Raw genomic sequence first — 17,226 nt, forward strand, 5'->3', positions numbered from 1 at the left:
GAAATGCTGGTTTATTTGAAAATACAAAAATAATTAAACCATAATAGATAGTTCAGTTTCACAATTTATTTTTATTTCTGCCTATGTTAGATATTTATGATGTATTGGTTAGCTCTAAGATCCCTCCTTAGGGTTATCTCTTCAGGTGAAGAAATTAGAAAGAATGTTTTAAAATGAGAACTGACAGCTCACCAAAAAGGGTTACTTATGTTAAAAAGCGGAAGTATAAAATATCAAGAAGAGATTTCTAATGACATCTATGTCTAACTATTGTACTGCTGCACTGTAATTCTAAAATTCTTTATTAGGATTGAACATACATCTTTAAAACACTGATTGCCTAACATCTGTTTTCTGATTTGTAAGAAAAAGATGCTACGCTGTTCTTAGATTACTACTTGCTTTAAGACTTTGATAATTGTTCAAGAAAAAACCCACATAAATTCCCTTGAAGAGAGAAGTACAGAACAATGTGTTTCTTTGCATACAACTTTTCAAAGAACATTCCTCTTGAAATGAAGTTGTTTATGAAATAACTGTTAACATTAAAACAGCACCTTTAAAAGTTTATTTCAGTACACACTGAAAATATATGCACCGTTACTTTATGAATACCTGAATAAAGACTGCCAGATTAATTGGTAATTACAAGAACAAAAGAGAATGTTTGCACTTCTGCTGTTCCCATCTTTACACCAGTTCCACAAGCAAACACTGCTCAAGCAAACACTGCTATGAAGCCTTCATTTCTGATTTGATCTTCTAACTTCTTCAATGTTTTCTGACATGCTACTTCAGTCTTACATTATTCCAACTATTTAGTTAAAAATATCAATTATTAAGAAGCCAGTCAAATAAGTAAGTTAATAGCTTTAACCTAAACAGCTACCAGTAAAGACATCTGTTTGATATCTCTGCTATGACCTGACTTTAGACATATATATATTTGCTTTAAAATGATTGCAAGTTTAGTGAAATGCAAAGAATAAGTGAAACTTAAGATACTTAACTCCGTATAATGTGATATTAAATAAGTAATTTTATCAAGTAAAAACTTAAAGAAAGACAATACTCCAAACAACGTACCCGTCTCTGCTTCGGACTCTGAGTCGTCATCCTCTTCCTCTTCACTAGAACAACTGGACTCATCCTTCTTTCCCTCTTCTTCCTCATCTGCTTTTTCTTGCTCCAGAGACTCTATACTAGATGCATTCTTTTCTTGCTCCATAATCAATGTCTCCTTACTGAGTTTGAAAAGAAAAACACTTACTAAGTCCTGAAAAATTTACTAATACTGGTTGAGTAGGACTTTGTAAAGTTATCTTTTTTAAGAGCTTATCATTTTTCCTAGTTTACTTACTTTTTGAATGTTTTCTGTGTCTGATTATTATCCATGTTGGCTGTGGATTCAATTAGGGGAGATTTCTTTTCCCGTTTTTCACTATGAAGCTTCAAAACATACAGAATGATGCAGTTAAATTGATAGAATGGTATCAGTGTGACAAAATTACCAATGGAGGGAAATCTTCTCTAACTACTACAAACATTAGAATATGTATACGCTTTTAAAATGTTAAAGTTCAAAATTCTAAAATCTCAGAAACTGTTATTCCAAGTAAGTTGCTTATTGTTGATGCTTCAGATCATAAAATGCCCAGTGGACAAGGCAAGTAGAAGAGCACCTTCTTTCTTCCAACGCTTTTTGGTCACCATAATTGACAAGTAAGGGCATAAAAGATCTTTTGACATGACTCTGGCATTACCTGAATTGAAACTCAAAATCAAACCTTTGTTTTTAAACTATATGCTGCTCTGAGCTGTATACCATAATCAAAGTATAACATATATATACATATCTTTATATGCAAAAGGCCTACCAGATTCTGCTTCTTTTGTAATTCTTCTAAATATCCTAGAATATCTTCATCTGCCACATCAAATGCTGTCTGCCCCTGGAGAAGGGGAAGAAGTAAAAGACCATAATTGTACAACAGAATTCAAATATAACAGATTACAATGCCTTATCACATGATGATACAGGTAAGGAGCACATTCAGAGAGAGAAATTAGAAAGTATAAGCCAAGCTCTATTACAAACTGTTAGTCTGTCAGTAGTTGAAAACGATTTTGCAGTATTACTTTTTTTATTTGAAACAGCAATGTCTATACCTGATGAGTAAACACCTTTTTCAAGAGATAAAATCATGACTTCAATAAAATTTTGCTGTCCTTTGAAGGAAAAAAGCTATCAATAAAAAGTAAAGTAGATTGAAAGAACATGATTCTCACAATATTAGTTCCAAACAACTATTCCAATGGCAGTTGTATGGATGGATCCTAAGCAGTTCAGCTTGCTTTTTTTAAAGTTTAAATTATTTAAGCAAGCTACACTAAATTTAAGTAATCATACATTCACATTTTTACAGTATAACTTCATTTACATTTTATATTTCATTTTAGAAAAGATCTGCTACAACCATTTGTACTTATCTTCCCTTAGTGCATGATCTCCATGGGACATGTACTTGAATAAACAGATCATCATGTGATTCATTAACACAGAGTAACGCTGTCAGCTGGAATTTCTTCAGCTTGCCATATCTTACATCTACATAGTCACTGCAGTTCTCAACTAGACCAGATGCCCACAGGACGTGAGATTCTATCTTTCAGGTCTGAATTGGTAAAGATTTCAAAAATTCCCTTTCTTCATCTCTACTTGAAGACGAGAAGAGCTGAAGCTCACACAGATTCACAAAGAAAGGCTAATTTACTTTGATAGTGCAATATAATGCTTTGTATTTGGAAATTTGCATTCAAATACAAAAAGGCTGGAATCCAGGCAAAGGCCTAGATCCACTGGCATAAATGCAGCTGCATCAACACGCTGGGTGGACACACTGAAATGTTGGGAGGATCATGACAAGATCAGTCACATAAGTACTTCTGTACAATAACCAGCAATAAAGACAGAGCTGTCATTTAAAACTGGTCACAGCAGCTTATAAAGATAATTAAAGGTGTTCATATTTGTCTCTGCTTATTTCAGCTTCTTGAAATGTTAACCGAAGGCAAACATATTGCTAATTACACTATGAAGGCTATCTTAACTGGTTAGAAAGGATGGACCTTCAAACCACTAATTTTCACATCCATAAAACTTCTGACCACACAGCAGAAGCACGTGCACCTTTCAACAAGCATTACCCAAAACAGCTTGAGGTCCTCTGACATTTGAACTATTCCATTTAGTATAACACAGCACTAACCTGGAAACTAAACAACAAAATTATCTCAAGTTTATATTTGCATTATGACTACAGTTCTTAATCTGGCCTTCTATTTTTAGGTAGCTATTAAGTGGGTTTATTTCCAAAAAATATGAGTTACACCTACCTTGACCACAAAAAATCACTTTGCAAAAAACTGTTGTAGTTGGAAGGTTATATCTAAACCCAATCCATAAAAGTTAATATCTGAAGTCAAGTGCCTGAACAATAATGGCAGAGTTCTCTGAGATGCTAAGCACCTACAATTGAAACCAAATCCAGAGGAGTTTTCAATCTTCATATCTCCAAAAGCAAAAATGCTTACTAGCTTACTTAAGAACACAACAGGCAAAACTTTCCTAGCTTGCACAGACCAGCCCATGCACCGAATCTGCATATTTCCCTTATTTATTTTAAAAAGTTTATGAAAAAATTCAATGAAGAATCCATTTAAAAAGTTGGGCAGGTAATTTACATACACAATATTGACAGAAATTGGAAACAGATCAGAATCTATCTGTAAAACATACTGCAAAGAGAAGAAAGAGAGCTTCAGTACTTACACAGTTGAATGAAAAGTTTTGGATCCTCTGATGCCCATGTGAATCATGAGTATGTTTATATCTGTTGGGAGCAAGACCTTGCAAAGCCAGCAAGCTACACAGGCCTTTGCGTAGAAGTCGAGGAAATATAGCTTAGGAAGCATAATTCAAGTTATGTCTAGGGAGTCCAGAGATGCCTACAAGCTTCCTCCAGCGCACCCAAACCAGCGTATAATGATAACTCTTTAGTATGCCAACACAAGCTGATTTTAAGAGTAGAAACACTACCCACAGGCATCATCATTGTCCTCAGTGATCAAATGAAAGCCTGTATGCAATCCTTCAAGTCACTAATTTTGTACCTCTGAAATGTCAATAAACCCATTCTATTTGAATTTCTGTGTCAAAGATTACATGGATCATTTAATACAGAACTAACCATAAAGTGGGCCTAGAAATTAATTTAGACAATCAGAGAATTTAGTTTTGAACACAAACATGCTGTTTTGACAAAGCATGCATTATATAAAGCTCCACGTACAGTAAACAGCAGTTTATCATTACTTTTCTTACCCTGGCTTCTAAAGTCACTTTAGAGACCAGAACTTTGTATCTTGACAAGGATTACATAAAAATCCTACCACTTTGTTGACAGCCTCCATATCACATAGGTTTTCCACTAAAATGCGACATGCTTCTTCTTTACCCCAGTGAGCAGCAGCATGAAGTGGTGTCCAGCCATCATAATCTTTAATATTTACATCGTAGTGAGCCTGTATTAAAAGCCTAAAGAAATTAAAAGAATTAGATCTTGACACTGCTGACAGGGATAAATAAATTGTCATAAAATCATAAAATTATTCTACAATAATACCCTTCTTTTTCATCATGCATATTTTAGCTGGGCTATTGGCAACTGATTCATTTTATTTCCTCACAGAAACATCATTGTTCAGTAGGTATACATATTTTTAAGGAAAATTCAAGAAAAATAGCCTTTTCCATTTTCTTTATTCACTACCTCTTTATCCAAAGTCCATTGTTTCTATAGAGTCAGATATTTTTCTCTATGTGTGCAGTAACAGAGAAAAGCCCTTTTAAGGAAAGGAGAGCTGTAAAACATCAAAAGTTGTTAGATATAATTGTTTGAAGCTTGCATCTCCTCCTGTCATTAACATTTGATGTTGTAACAATGTAGTGTTTACGTGCTTCAATTGCTCTCCAAGAGGGAGCAGAGCTCCTTAAACAGAGACATGCTTTTCTGTCTGCATTCAACGCTCAAATTCCGCACGGTTCTGATGTGTCAAAGTGACAACAGACATTTAACCTGACAAAGAGTTTTATGTAAAGGGCTATCAGCTCTCTGAAGCGCTGTCCATAATTATTAAAAATCACATAACTGTGAAGTATTCTTCCCCCAAAATTCTCTCTGTTTCTCAAGAGCCGATATAGTAATATCCTCCAATGAGTCAACTTTCACACATGCTCAGCTGCAAAGTCTTGCATCCTACACAGAGCACACATTTTTGATAATTTGACACCATCATGAAAATTGCCTGCACATATTTCCCCCCCCCTTAGGAAAAGTACATGGACTGGACTACAAAAAGAACACTAATTCAAAGCGTTAAAAAAACCCCGTTATAGATAAAACTCCCTTACTCCCCTTTATTCGAAAATAAAAATTATTCTTTTCCAACAGAATAATTTCTCTTCATCATGTTGAAGCATCAGGGGTTTTTGAAGCAGAACTCCCATTCAGTAAATTGTGTGTAATGGTTGTAACGATTAAAAAAGCTCTGTCATTCAACTCCTGTGTTGACAAAGCATTACAAGGCTCTGCAGACCTTAAAGGTAGCAATGCTTACACAGTCAGGGTGTGTGCTCATTTTCATTCATGTTACAATATGTAACTGTTCCTACTACTGCTAAAGCAGTCAAATACATTTACAATCACAGTAAAGTATTATTAAGTATGTTTTACTTCAATAAAAGCAGAGCTTTGATAAAAAACAAATTAAACCTCTCTTATAGTATATACTTGTATTAATGAAAAGCTACCTGTGAATTAGGGGACACCAAAAGCCTGAAGCTTTCCACAAAAGATTTCAAGAGTCATGATTTTAAACAACAAAATCAAAAAAGTAAAATTAAATTCTCTGTTCATTAGGTCTAAAAATCTTTAGTCTGGATTACAAACTCTGATTTATGTAGGCAAATAACTATGGTGTCTTGAAAATATGCATCAACCAGAATGCTAGCTGGCATTTTAAAAAAGGTATTAAGCTTGTTTACGCAGTTGGCTTTTGAAACATGGCAAGTTTTTTGTCAACTTTCTTCCTTTAAATAAGTGTTCAGGCTCCATATGTACACTGTGATGACAATGTAGAAAGCTAACAGCATCATGATTTATGAGTGCTTGAAAACATAAAATCAAGCTTTGAGGGAAAGTTCTGGAGATTGTTATTGTCCAAGATACAACCCCTAAAAGTCAGAAGTGTCCAATATTATCAATTCCAAGCAGCATTACATCAACGAGACAATCAGATATGAAAAATTTCCATTTAAACTACACTTACTTTAAGACTTCTGTATAGCCCTTAGCAGCAGCTACATGAAGTGCTGTACCACCAGATTTTGCATGTCTGACATCATTTATATGGCCACTGTTGAGCCATTGTCTTGCATCTCGTAGCATTATTCGTTCTTCTTCTTTTCGAGCTGCCTCTATATCAACCCCTAATTCAGACAGGGAGCGGGAGAGGGGAAGAGAGGACACAAAATATTTTAGTTCCAATACTTCAATTCAATTATGTAACAAATCTTATACCATGTTTATGTGATACAATACAATAACAGCTAAACAACATGAATAATGTACATAGTTAGATATTAATATCTTTTTTTAAGATGAATCCCAAGAGGTTATGGAAACATCCATTATGGCATGGCACTTCGCATGCACAATGCAGTTTTTTTCCAAAAGAAGGGGGGGGGGGGGGAAGCTACTAAAACTGACTCCTAAATTTTAAGAATATCTACCATCACAGTAATCACTGAAGCGACCTCTTAAAAAAAGACAAAAATTGTGTTTTAATCTTCTAAGCACCAAAATATAAGTCTGGTTCAATGTATCTGTAGAAAGTAGAAAACAGCTACGATTCTTTTACAAGGAGATATCTATGGGAAGAGACACAGCCCAGCTTCTCAACATTGATGATAAGAAAGATGGAGCTTATTTTTTATACTTTCTGAAGAATTTCTGTTTTTTCTTCTGTCACTGTGAAACACAAACCTTAAAATAGCCAAGCCTTTGGAAATTTCCCTTCATATCTCAGGTAAAAAAAAACCCAAAACCTTTAATAGTACTTCTCACAAAAAATTATCATACATTGATGAAAAGGTGGGAATGTAATATAACATTTACAAGTATACACATCAGGTTAAACAGATTTAAAACAAACCCCAGACCCTTAATAGACAAAGCAAAGCATGTATTTGCAAACATTTTTAAATCACTACCACATGGAATAATCTAAAGAACGTAGCACGAAAGAGGTCTTGAAGAGAACTATGCATAAGCATTGCTCCATCTATGCTGACTGAACGGTGACAACTTTGTGAGGAAAAGGGACTTAGGGTCATCAAGAGCACAAATTGTATCTAATAGAAAATCAGTGGGCCAACCTTCAGCAAAATTATTTTATGTGTATGATTTGTCTAATCTTAGACACGGGTATGCAGGAAGTTGGGAAATATGTTCTTCTGTCTTCTGCATTTTTAATTTCTCGTGGAGCAAAGCATTAACTTGGACATAATAAAAACAAGTGAAATCTAGAAACAGGTACTGACTTACTAGATAAAACCATAAACCTCAACAGTAGTCCTTGTAGCCTATAAAATAGAAGTCAAGATGATTTTTAAAACACTTGACAGATGCTCCTTGACTCATACCTAATTCTGCCTTCTTTCAGCATTTCCTGCTGAAGCTTCATCTGTCTCCAAACCGTTTTTCTCCAGCAAACTTGTTTCTATCACAAAACTCTCCTAACTGTCCAACTAATCAAAGCACAACAATATAAAGCAAACCGCAAACAAGACTATGTAAAGCTAAAACATCTCTTTTCAAAACTACGCTACATAATTAATTATTTTTAATTAGTTTGCAAAGTCTTTATAATGAACAGCAATTTCAGGCTCTAATGTCTTCAAAGAAACTGTGAAATCCTTTACAGAGTGAATGCATCCCTAGAATGTGGAAACCAAATGAAATCCAACTTGACTGTTGCCCATTTAGACATGCAGCAGAAACTGAGCTAAGGGATGAAGTGGCCTTCATTAAAGAAATGATTAATATCACAAAATGAAATAGTGATGTTCCTATGTAGTGCAATGCATCATTCTACTGTGCAAAACGTTATAAAAGAGATTATAATAAAACAGATTTATCAAGCTTTTATCAATCCACTGGCAACTAGAAAGCCAGAGCAACAAACTGGCAAACTGAAAGCAATTGTATTGGCTCTGCTGAAATACCCTTGAGGTGGTGGCTAGCAGACTGATAAGTCTATTACGTTACATATGAATTAGTATTTCACAGATGCTGCAATTCCCCAATTATAGAGCAAGAGAACCCTTGAAAATGACATGCCCAAATCAAAATTTCCTGAAATGCAGAAGGAAGGAATGGAATTATTACATGCTTTTGGAAAGATAACATGTCATTTGTTCGGTTTGTGGTAGCATATGACAGTGCTACAACACAGTTCACTTTTTTAAAAATTATTTTTCCGTCAATTCATATCACTACAGATATTCCCTGTGTACAAATAAAAAAAAAAATAATTAAAAAAGCAAAAACAAAACACAAAGAAAGATCAGTTGGAGAAAATATTCTGCTCACTAAGTAAATCTGGTAAAACTTTATGCTAAGGACAGATGAAAAGATAAAAGTTTACTAAGTATCTTAAAATAACTTAGGCAGGTTATACATTAAATTTTCTAAGCAGTTGCCTGAACTCCTAGACTTCATCAACTAAACCAATCATTTCAGTCTTGGCAATTTAATAAAAATGAATAGAATTACATTTTATCAGAAACTGATGAAAACCCATAATCTGGAATCTAAGTCTGCAAGAAGCAGGAAGATACAAATGACCGTTGAAGCACTAAGCAGAAGAAAAAGCTAATATGTACTTGTTTGAAAGAAGCTGTGGTTAAAAATTAAATACATGGAAGTTTCTAAAACTGTCTCTCTCAAGACAACCCATGACTAAAATCTGAACAGAGATTAAATTTTACATATCTAATAATCTTTATAACTCTAACAGATATGAAGAATGAAAACCAGGAAATTTGAATCAATAACATATTGATAATCACATATTCTCATTCCTCCAGAAAGCTCCTACATACTGATGTGTGAACTACTGCAAACTGTAACTTCCTCGGGCCTTTGCATCTGCTTGCCTTTCAGAATGACACAGCACTGCAGATCAGCAGATCCTGGGAAAAGAATTCTCTAGAGTACAGTCATTTACATGTCACTATTGCCTGTAAAACACTACCACAAATAAATATACACCATATACATCATCTGTTAGTCACATTTATGTCCATCCCCTTGTTGCATGCCTGAGGTCTAACTGTGAATCCTTATCATCATGAGTAACCTTCTCCACCTGAAGAATCCGATGTAAATTCCTATCAGCGTAAAACCGTTCATTTGTGTGGCTGGTTGTTTGAGACACTTTTGTATAAAGGAAGAACAGAGAAAAAGTTCCTCCCAAACCATGACCTTGAACTTCTAATGATTAATGTCTAAGCATACTTTCCAGGTACGCCTAAAGGCCCAGAAAATTATATCAAAATAGCAATGCTTTTGCAGAAAAAGTAACTAATACTGAATATAGATGTCTGTCAATATCACCAACAATTCAATTTCTGAAGCCCAAACAAGATATAATGGATACAGAGGACTAATGGCTTCATCAATACATTATTTTACAAGACAATAAATTTCTGATCATATTTCAGCAGAAGAAAGTACGAGAATCTTGCCAATCTAAACAAAACATCCCATGAAAATGGGAATTAAACTTTGTGTCACAGAAAAAAACCCTGCTCTCCGCAATAAGCTAAATCCAATTCCCCTTATCAACTACAGAAAACAGCCTTTCTTACACCTTGTACGGACCTTTCTCCTGGCTTTTGTTTTCCAGACTCTATTAATACAGTAGGGAAAAAGAAAATGCTGGGCACAGACTTCAAACACTTTCTCCATACGGCCCATAGATGGCAATGCGCTGCCTCCCAGCGCCACTTCAGCCGGGGTATTCGCTCACCCCACCAGTACGCTTCACCTCTCTGGCAGCCTAACAACTTCTTAAATCATTAATAATTTATTGCTACATGCTTTCGTTACTTTTTTTTTTTCCCCCGATCAACAAGCGTTATTCAACAGTTCCAAACAGGTTTGAAAAGAGTGTGCCGTTCAGTGAGCATTTAATGAAATTCAGCGTGAATTCAAATGCTGAATCATTGTTTCAGGACTCCTCAGCCATATAAAGGCATGTTTTATAGATACTGCATGGAAGATCAACCCACTTTTTGCTTCATGTAGTGAATGTTTATATACAAATGTAATAGTTTGCATTTTATTCACATAAACAAAGCTGAGTTAAATAATACATCCGAGAGAGTCTCGTTACATTTACCTATAATTAAGAATGAGGAACATTTGCTTCTCGTTGGAAAAGGAGAAGTGATCTCTCTGATAGTTACTGAATAGCTACCATGCTGTATCATGAACTCCTGATTCACCTCACGTCACCTCTCCCCACTAACTCACCTCCCGAGAATGTTTCCTATAATTCAAAATAACTGCTTAAGCAGTTAAAAATAATTTTAAGAGGACATCTGATGATAAACAGCTAAAAAACCGCTTCAAACCATTACATTTAACCCTACTCGAGACCCGAGGAGAGGCAACATTTAAAACTGGACAGGGCTAGCCAGGACTAAAGCCCCAGCTCTCTCTCAAGTCCACTGGTTTTCATCAGTGCAAAATAAAACTTTACACTACTGGCTAAAGACAGCTTCCACAATTATCATATGTTGAACCAGTGCAGAGCAGAAACATATGGGATCATATCGAGAAAATTTAATTAATATTTTTAATGAAGGTAAAGAATTACGTGGATTGCAGTGGCACCTGTATACATGGGATTGGCCCGTGATAAATGTATCAGCCATATGGAGAAACAACATAACAAGTCCTAGGAGAAGTTTTTTGTGTAACACACAAAACAGTTAAAACACATGGCATGCAAAGAGAATAGTTGTTCAGCACTACTTTGGAATAATTTCCATAAAACACCTAGTGTTGCTGTTTGTGCAGTGTTCGCAACTGTGTCAGAAAAATCTTTATACCTTGCCTGAGCATGAATGTAATTTATCTTCTCACGAAGTATAAAACTAAACTAGGTTTTAAGCTTAAAAAAATAATTAAGCCAATAATTCCCCTTTGAAAATAAGGGTAGAAAAATGCTTTCCTTACTATTGGAGCACTATGGCCTCAAGTGATGGGATAGCTAGGCCATTACTGCAGACTTACTGCACAGTCCATTATATCAACAGGGTCCCTGCTCTACGCTCAGCAGGACACAGGTGGCCTTGTCTGGGGATCCGTGGCCCACACACAAGGACACATGAAACCAAGGTCACAGTTTAGAAGTGTTGCCCATGGAGATCAGAATAACTGAAGAAAGGTAGATATTGGATACTAATACTATAAAAGCTCTCTTCTTTCATGTCCAGCACTCCTTACAACAGAACTTGTAAAGCAAGATTATTGATTTGGATCACTGACCATCTCCTCTCTAGACAGGTCAGATTTTGGACACTGAATGCTAAAATAGAATGAGCAAACACTGTAGATCCTTCTTTTTATTAAGCCTGTAATATTAAGACGACCTGAATTATGTTTCATTCTATAATCTATTTCTGTTAATTTAGTGTCTCCAGAGGTTCCCATTTTCTGTCCTGTAGTTAGACATGTCCTTAAAATATAACTGAATACCTGTAAAAATTGGGCATAAGTTGAAACAAACTGATAATCTGTGGAAGGCTGAATATTTGCACAACTGGAGGGCTCTCTTTGAACTTTTCCTATAGAGACTGAAGGTCTGCAAAAGCAGCAAAAAGGGAGAGCTAACACGGTGATTCTCCTCAGGTTTCTAACAGAAATAAACATCAAATGTCATCACTGAAACATATCTGAAATCACAATAAACTCAGCTGATCTTTCCAGGCAATCTTTTGCCACCAAATGATTCTGACTGCTGATGCCGACATATAGGAAGCCATACTCACGGCATTAACTAAGCAACACAAAAATGAAACTATAACAAATGTAGGAATAAATACACATGAAAAGTTTGCAAGGCAAGAATGTTACAGAAAATGTCTACTTAATATTCATGCTGCACGTTTCACCTACACCAAGGTAAGCTTTTTTGGCACCCAAGTTTGTTTATTTTCAAAATAAATAGGTTGATGTTCTACTACCGGTAACACTGAGAGAGGGCTGATCGTTCCACAGACCTCACAGTTAACTTGCATTATCAAAACTGGGGCACTGCTTTATTTTATACAAGGAGCAATGCTAAAGCTGGAGGGGTAATTGCATTCAGCCACACGTATAGTCAAAGATGAAACTGTCACAATGCATCAGTGTTAATTCCACATTAAGATAAACAATTAAGTGCCTATTTTAGAGCTATTACAACACACACACAGTTAAGCACTTTCCAAGTGATCATGATAATGGCTAAATAATTGTTCTGTATATAATATTAACTTTATATGCAAGTTAAGGATGCCATCAAAACCACATGATTAAAACCTTATTGCTGAGACAACAGTCTCGTGATTTAGTAAAATACACACTACAAGTTCATATCCAGATACATGTCCTTTCTATTTCGTTCTCATCCACAATCATTAAACATTTCCTATGATTTCATCCCTGTAGGTAAAAGCCCTGAGTTCTTACACCTTCAAAGACAAATTCAGAAGGAGGGATGCTACATGCCTTCTTCTTTGCTTCTGTGAAAATGAAACTCCTAAGTGGTCTAATGGCAAAACAAACTAGGTAGAATAGATATATATAAATGCATTCATATAGATATGTGTGTGTGTAAAAATATATACATATATATATAAAAAATAAAATAATATCATAAAACCATAGAATGGTTTGGGTTGGAAGAGACCTCAAAGATCATCTAGTTCCAACCCCCCTGCCATGGGCAGGGACACCCTCCACTAGACCACGTTGCCCAAAGCCTCATCCAACCTGGCCTTGAACACTTCCAGGGAGGGGGCACCCACAACCTCTCTGGGCAACCTGTTCCAGTGCCTCACCATCCTCACAGTAAAGAATTTCTTCCTAGTATCTAATCTAAATACTGGAAGGTTGCTGTAAGGTCACCCCGGAGCCCATTCTTCTCCAGGCTGAACAATCCCAACTCTCTCAGCCTGTCTTCATAGGAGAGGTGCTCCAGCCCTCTGATTAGCTTTGTGGCCCTCCTCTGGACTCACTTCAACAGGTTCATGCCGTTCTTATGTTGGGGCCCCCCAGAGCTGGATGCAGTACTCCAGGTGGGGTCTCATGAGAGCAGAGTAGAGGGGCAGAATCACCTCCCTCAATCTGCTGCTCACACTTTCTTTGATACAGCCCAGGATAGGTCTGCTTTTCTGGGTCACGTTGAGCTTCTTGTCCAGCAGCACCCCTAAGTCCTTCTCCTCAGGGCTGCTCTCAATCCATTCCCTGCCCAACCTATGCTTGTGCTTTGGATTGCATATACATATAGGCTACATATATATACCATAGGCTTTAGTGTCCTGTTAAGACCAGGAAGGCAGAAATGCTGTCAGGGATGTTCACACTCTTCAGGACAGCATCCAGTTCCAGTTCTCCAGGGAGGAAGGTCAAACCACTCTGAATCACAGCCCTAGCAAGTTTTTTCTCACCTGACATGGCGCTTCAACCAATGTATTTCTCAAATCATCTGAGAAAGACTAATCTTCTGAAAATCCTAGCACCGATAGTTTATTGCAAGCTTTAAATATTAAATATGTAAACCACACCGAAATTTTCAGTGAATTGTGGAATTTAGTTTAGGTTGTCAATGCTAATTTTACAATTAGGTTGTTCAAAATAACTGAACTTGCAAAAGAATAAAAATTAGCATGTAATGTTGAATCTCTGCATTGTAAAGCTGTACATAAAAAACACCACATAACAAATAATTTATTATTTTTTTTTAAAAGGAGTAACATAAATAAGAGATTTTGGAAGAGTTCTTTTCCCAAATAATGTCAATTTTATGAAGAACTGCTACAGTCAATTAGTATAGCACATCAGTAAAATCAAATGTTTCAGAAAACAACTTTAAAGAATTTAGGCTGAAGCACATGCCAGAAACAACTGTCCGGCAAAGGCTGACAATACTGTTAGAAAACAGAACAACTGTATTTTTTCCAGACTAATTGAAACAGAAAAAATGGTTGTACAGACAAAAAAAAAAAATATTTGTAACTATCTAATCTGCTCTTTGTGTGTAAACTATAAGAACTGTTAATCAAAATTCTGTTAATACTACCAAATAACTGAATCAAAGCCTTTGTCAAATCTACAGTCTACTTCTGTGTATCAGTATGTATCTCTCATTTCCCAGCACAGCACGTCATCCACTTTCTTTTTACCATTTGCTTTGGGCATTAAAAGGGTTTAACCATACAAATTAAATCAGGGCAAAGCCTGCAGCAATTACTAGTTTACTGTTAAAACATGTAAATATGTCCTAGAGATATTTATTCAACACTACAAAAAACCCTAACATTTTCACAGTGGAAGAAGCCTTTTAAGAAGAAGGCATGGGTCTAGAAGTAATGGAGAAGCAGACCCCCTAACACGCCCCCCACAAAGGCTCCATCTTCACTCTGAATGTCATCTTCCTTCGATATATAACTCAGATCACATCGCCCCAGTTTTTGTATGGGGACTTATGGGATAGCAGTGTATTTCTATCGTACTTAAGATGGTCACTTAGCAACAACTGAATATTCTTTCCTGTGGGGAATGAAAACAACAGAAACTTTTAAAGACATTTCACTGGAAAACCCACCTGAGTATTGGAACATGGAAAACAGCAGTGTAAGGAGGGGGGAAAAAAGCAGGGAAAAACGAATCAAAATGCTTTTTTCAAAGGCCAATTTCTCTTGTAAAGACACCACTGCCAGTACTAGCCATTTTCTAGAAGCAAGGTGCATAAATTTAGGGTATACATTTTTAAACAATACTGTCAAAATCTGATACCTGTCCATTAACTGTTACATGAATGATCACCTATATAGTGCTCTCAGAAGAATACACAAAATGGGGAGGAACTTAAAGGTTCAGGATAGGTTCTCAGGCCTAAACCAAGTACAAGCTAAGACTCCTTAGCCCAAGAAGTAGTGTCAGACATTTGGCACTGTAGAAGGGCATTCAAAAGGTCAGAATTAGACACAAAGGGTGATTTATGGGATACAGTATAGTTGTTTACTCTTAGTTATTCTCGGCTTTCTTGTAGCCAACGGAAATAAAATTACCTTAGGGCTGGATCCACCTCATCCTAAAACTGACATCTGAGTCATGCTAAAAGCGCCTACTTCTGTTTAAGGCAGGAATCTCTTTCAACATAGTCTAAAGCTGGGATATAGAAGTAACCCAGATGCACTGAATACCATCCATGGTAGCTGAATACCACCTAAATTTTAAGTGAATACAAGAATTCAATCAACACCTACGTTCAATACTTCTGACCTCTTTCTTCACAAGAGGCTGGGCTGAGTAAAAACACCTAGAAGACAGCTTGAACACTGTACACTGTATGGACAATACTCGTTAGAAAATAAATTGAGTGACTCTAAAATTCCTAATTTAGCGTAAGTTTTCAAAATATATTTAGTGTCCAATAACCAAAATCAGCCTTCCACATTGAAAATTACCTTGTCTATTTACTTCATTCTGAAGCAGCTCTTCCATTGCCTCTTCTTCAGCAATATCTAATGGAGTGTCTCCTTCACTATTTACAGCTCCTACATGTGCTCCTTGACTAATTAAATACCTGCCAATAGAAAAAGAAAACCAAACTGTAAGCAACATAATAAAGCTAATGCAAAAAAAAATAGCAGCCACTAGGATATCATATGCAATGGGTATATACATGCACACATACAATTAATATGAACAACTGTATTGGGTATAATAAACCTCATGACTGTCTACGATCCCGGAATATCTGTATGTCTTTTCATCATAATAACCATGAATACAAAGAGCTCTCTGTTTGCTCTCCCGTTTGCCACAAAGACTCCTGACATGTTTAAATACATACTTGCAAGAACTGAAAGAAGAAAATGGTTAGATGATGAACAAAAGCAAACACAAGGTAAACAGGGGTTAAAACATCGATTCCCATGAGCTCCTCATATTAAGCCACTCTTCCTAGCACTTTGCAATTCGGTGGCACATTATGTTTCTGCATTTTGCCAGAATGATAACTCCTGGCCTCTGAGGGAGCTTCATAAAGTTAATAAAACCAGAATCACCTCTGCTCCTAAGTATTCATAAGGTCAGCATTTGGTAGGGAAAGAGGCGAGGAGGAGAAAGGAAGCAGTACTTTACACTCTATTCCAACCCCACTGTTTTCTTAAAGTACTACTGTCTCAGGACTCAACAATCCACATTCAGTGGAAGTTATTGCTGAATTTCCAGTTAAGTCAAAAGGATCAGTTCCAACAATAAGTCACAAAAGGATTAAATTATTTCATTGCATTAAACTATAAGCCTAAAAAGTTATCGAGAACCTACAGCTTAATGTATAGTCTAAGTAGACAATGAACAATAACCAAAACATCAATACAGATCAGTCTTACGCCTTCTGACCATAACACTTCCACTTCCCTAACAAATTCAACACTTTGAGCCACAACAGGACTCAACACAAGCAAAAAATTGCAAACGTACCTCCTGCCTTGCAGAGCTTAATTTACACTTTCCATATATTTGAGAAAAAAAATAATCAGGAAGTACTCAGACTTGAAGAACTAGTTATCGATCTGGTAACAGGTGTATGAAACCAAAAGTGCTTTCTTAACCTTGCTATTGCAGAAAGCCAAATGATGGAGGAGCCAACCCCAAAATTAATCCAACAGTAATACAAATGCTTTAAAGTATTTCTGCTTAACTACTGGCAATTAACAATAACAGACTCCAGATCTAGGATCATATTTTCCTTATCTTAAATAAAGATAACTTGAATAACTCAGCATCAAGTACTCTCATACATTTCTATTTTTTAATG

General features: G+C 36.0%; 2 protein-coding genes across 7 annotated transcripts in view; one reads left to right on the forward strand and one right to left on the reverse strand.

The window, feature by feature from the left end:
• The window catches only part of RPS16 (ribosomal protein S16), a 321,098-nt gene that overhangs the window by 160,763 nt on the left and 143,109 nt on the right, over positions 1 to 17,226 (forward strand). The window lies entirely within an intron of this gene.
• Positions 1 to 17,226, reverse strand: part of PPP1R12A (protein phosphatase 1 regulatory subunit 12A) — a 122,803-nt gene that overhangs the window by 43,294 nt on the left and 62,283 nt on the right. For all 5 annotated transcript variants that reach the window (XM_075747449.1, XM_075747431.1, XM_075747422.1 and 2 more), the window contains exons 3-8: positions 15,869 to 15,987; positions 6,391 to 6,550; positions 4,453 to 4,597; positions 1,878 to 1,952; positions 1,361 to 1,449; positions 1,087 to 1,244 (exon numbers count right to left, since the gene is read on the reverse strand). In XM_075747449.1, the coding sequence (XP_075603564.1) occupies positions 1,087 to 1,244; positions 1,361 to 1,449; positions 1,878 to 1,952; positions 4,453 to 4,597; positions 6,391 to 6,550; positions 15,869 to 15,987 (746 nt within the window). The remainder of the gene's footprint in view (positions 1 to 1,086; positions 1,245 to 1,360; positions 1,450 to 1,877; positions 1,953 to 4,452; positions 4,598 to 6,390; positions 6,551 to 15,868; positions 15,988 to 17,226) is intronic.

Source organism: Balearica regulorum, chromosome 1, assembly GCF_011004875.1.
Source record: "Balearica regulorum gibbericeps isolate bBalReg1 chromosome 1, bBalReg1.pri, whole genome shotgun sequence".
In the NCBI taxonomy this organism is placed as follows: domain Eukaryota; kingdom Metazoa; phylum Chordata; class Aves; order Gruiformes; family Gruidae; genus Balearica; species Balearica regulorum.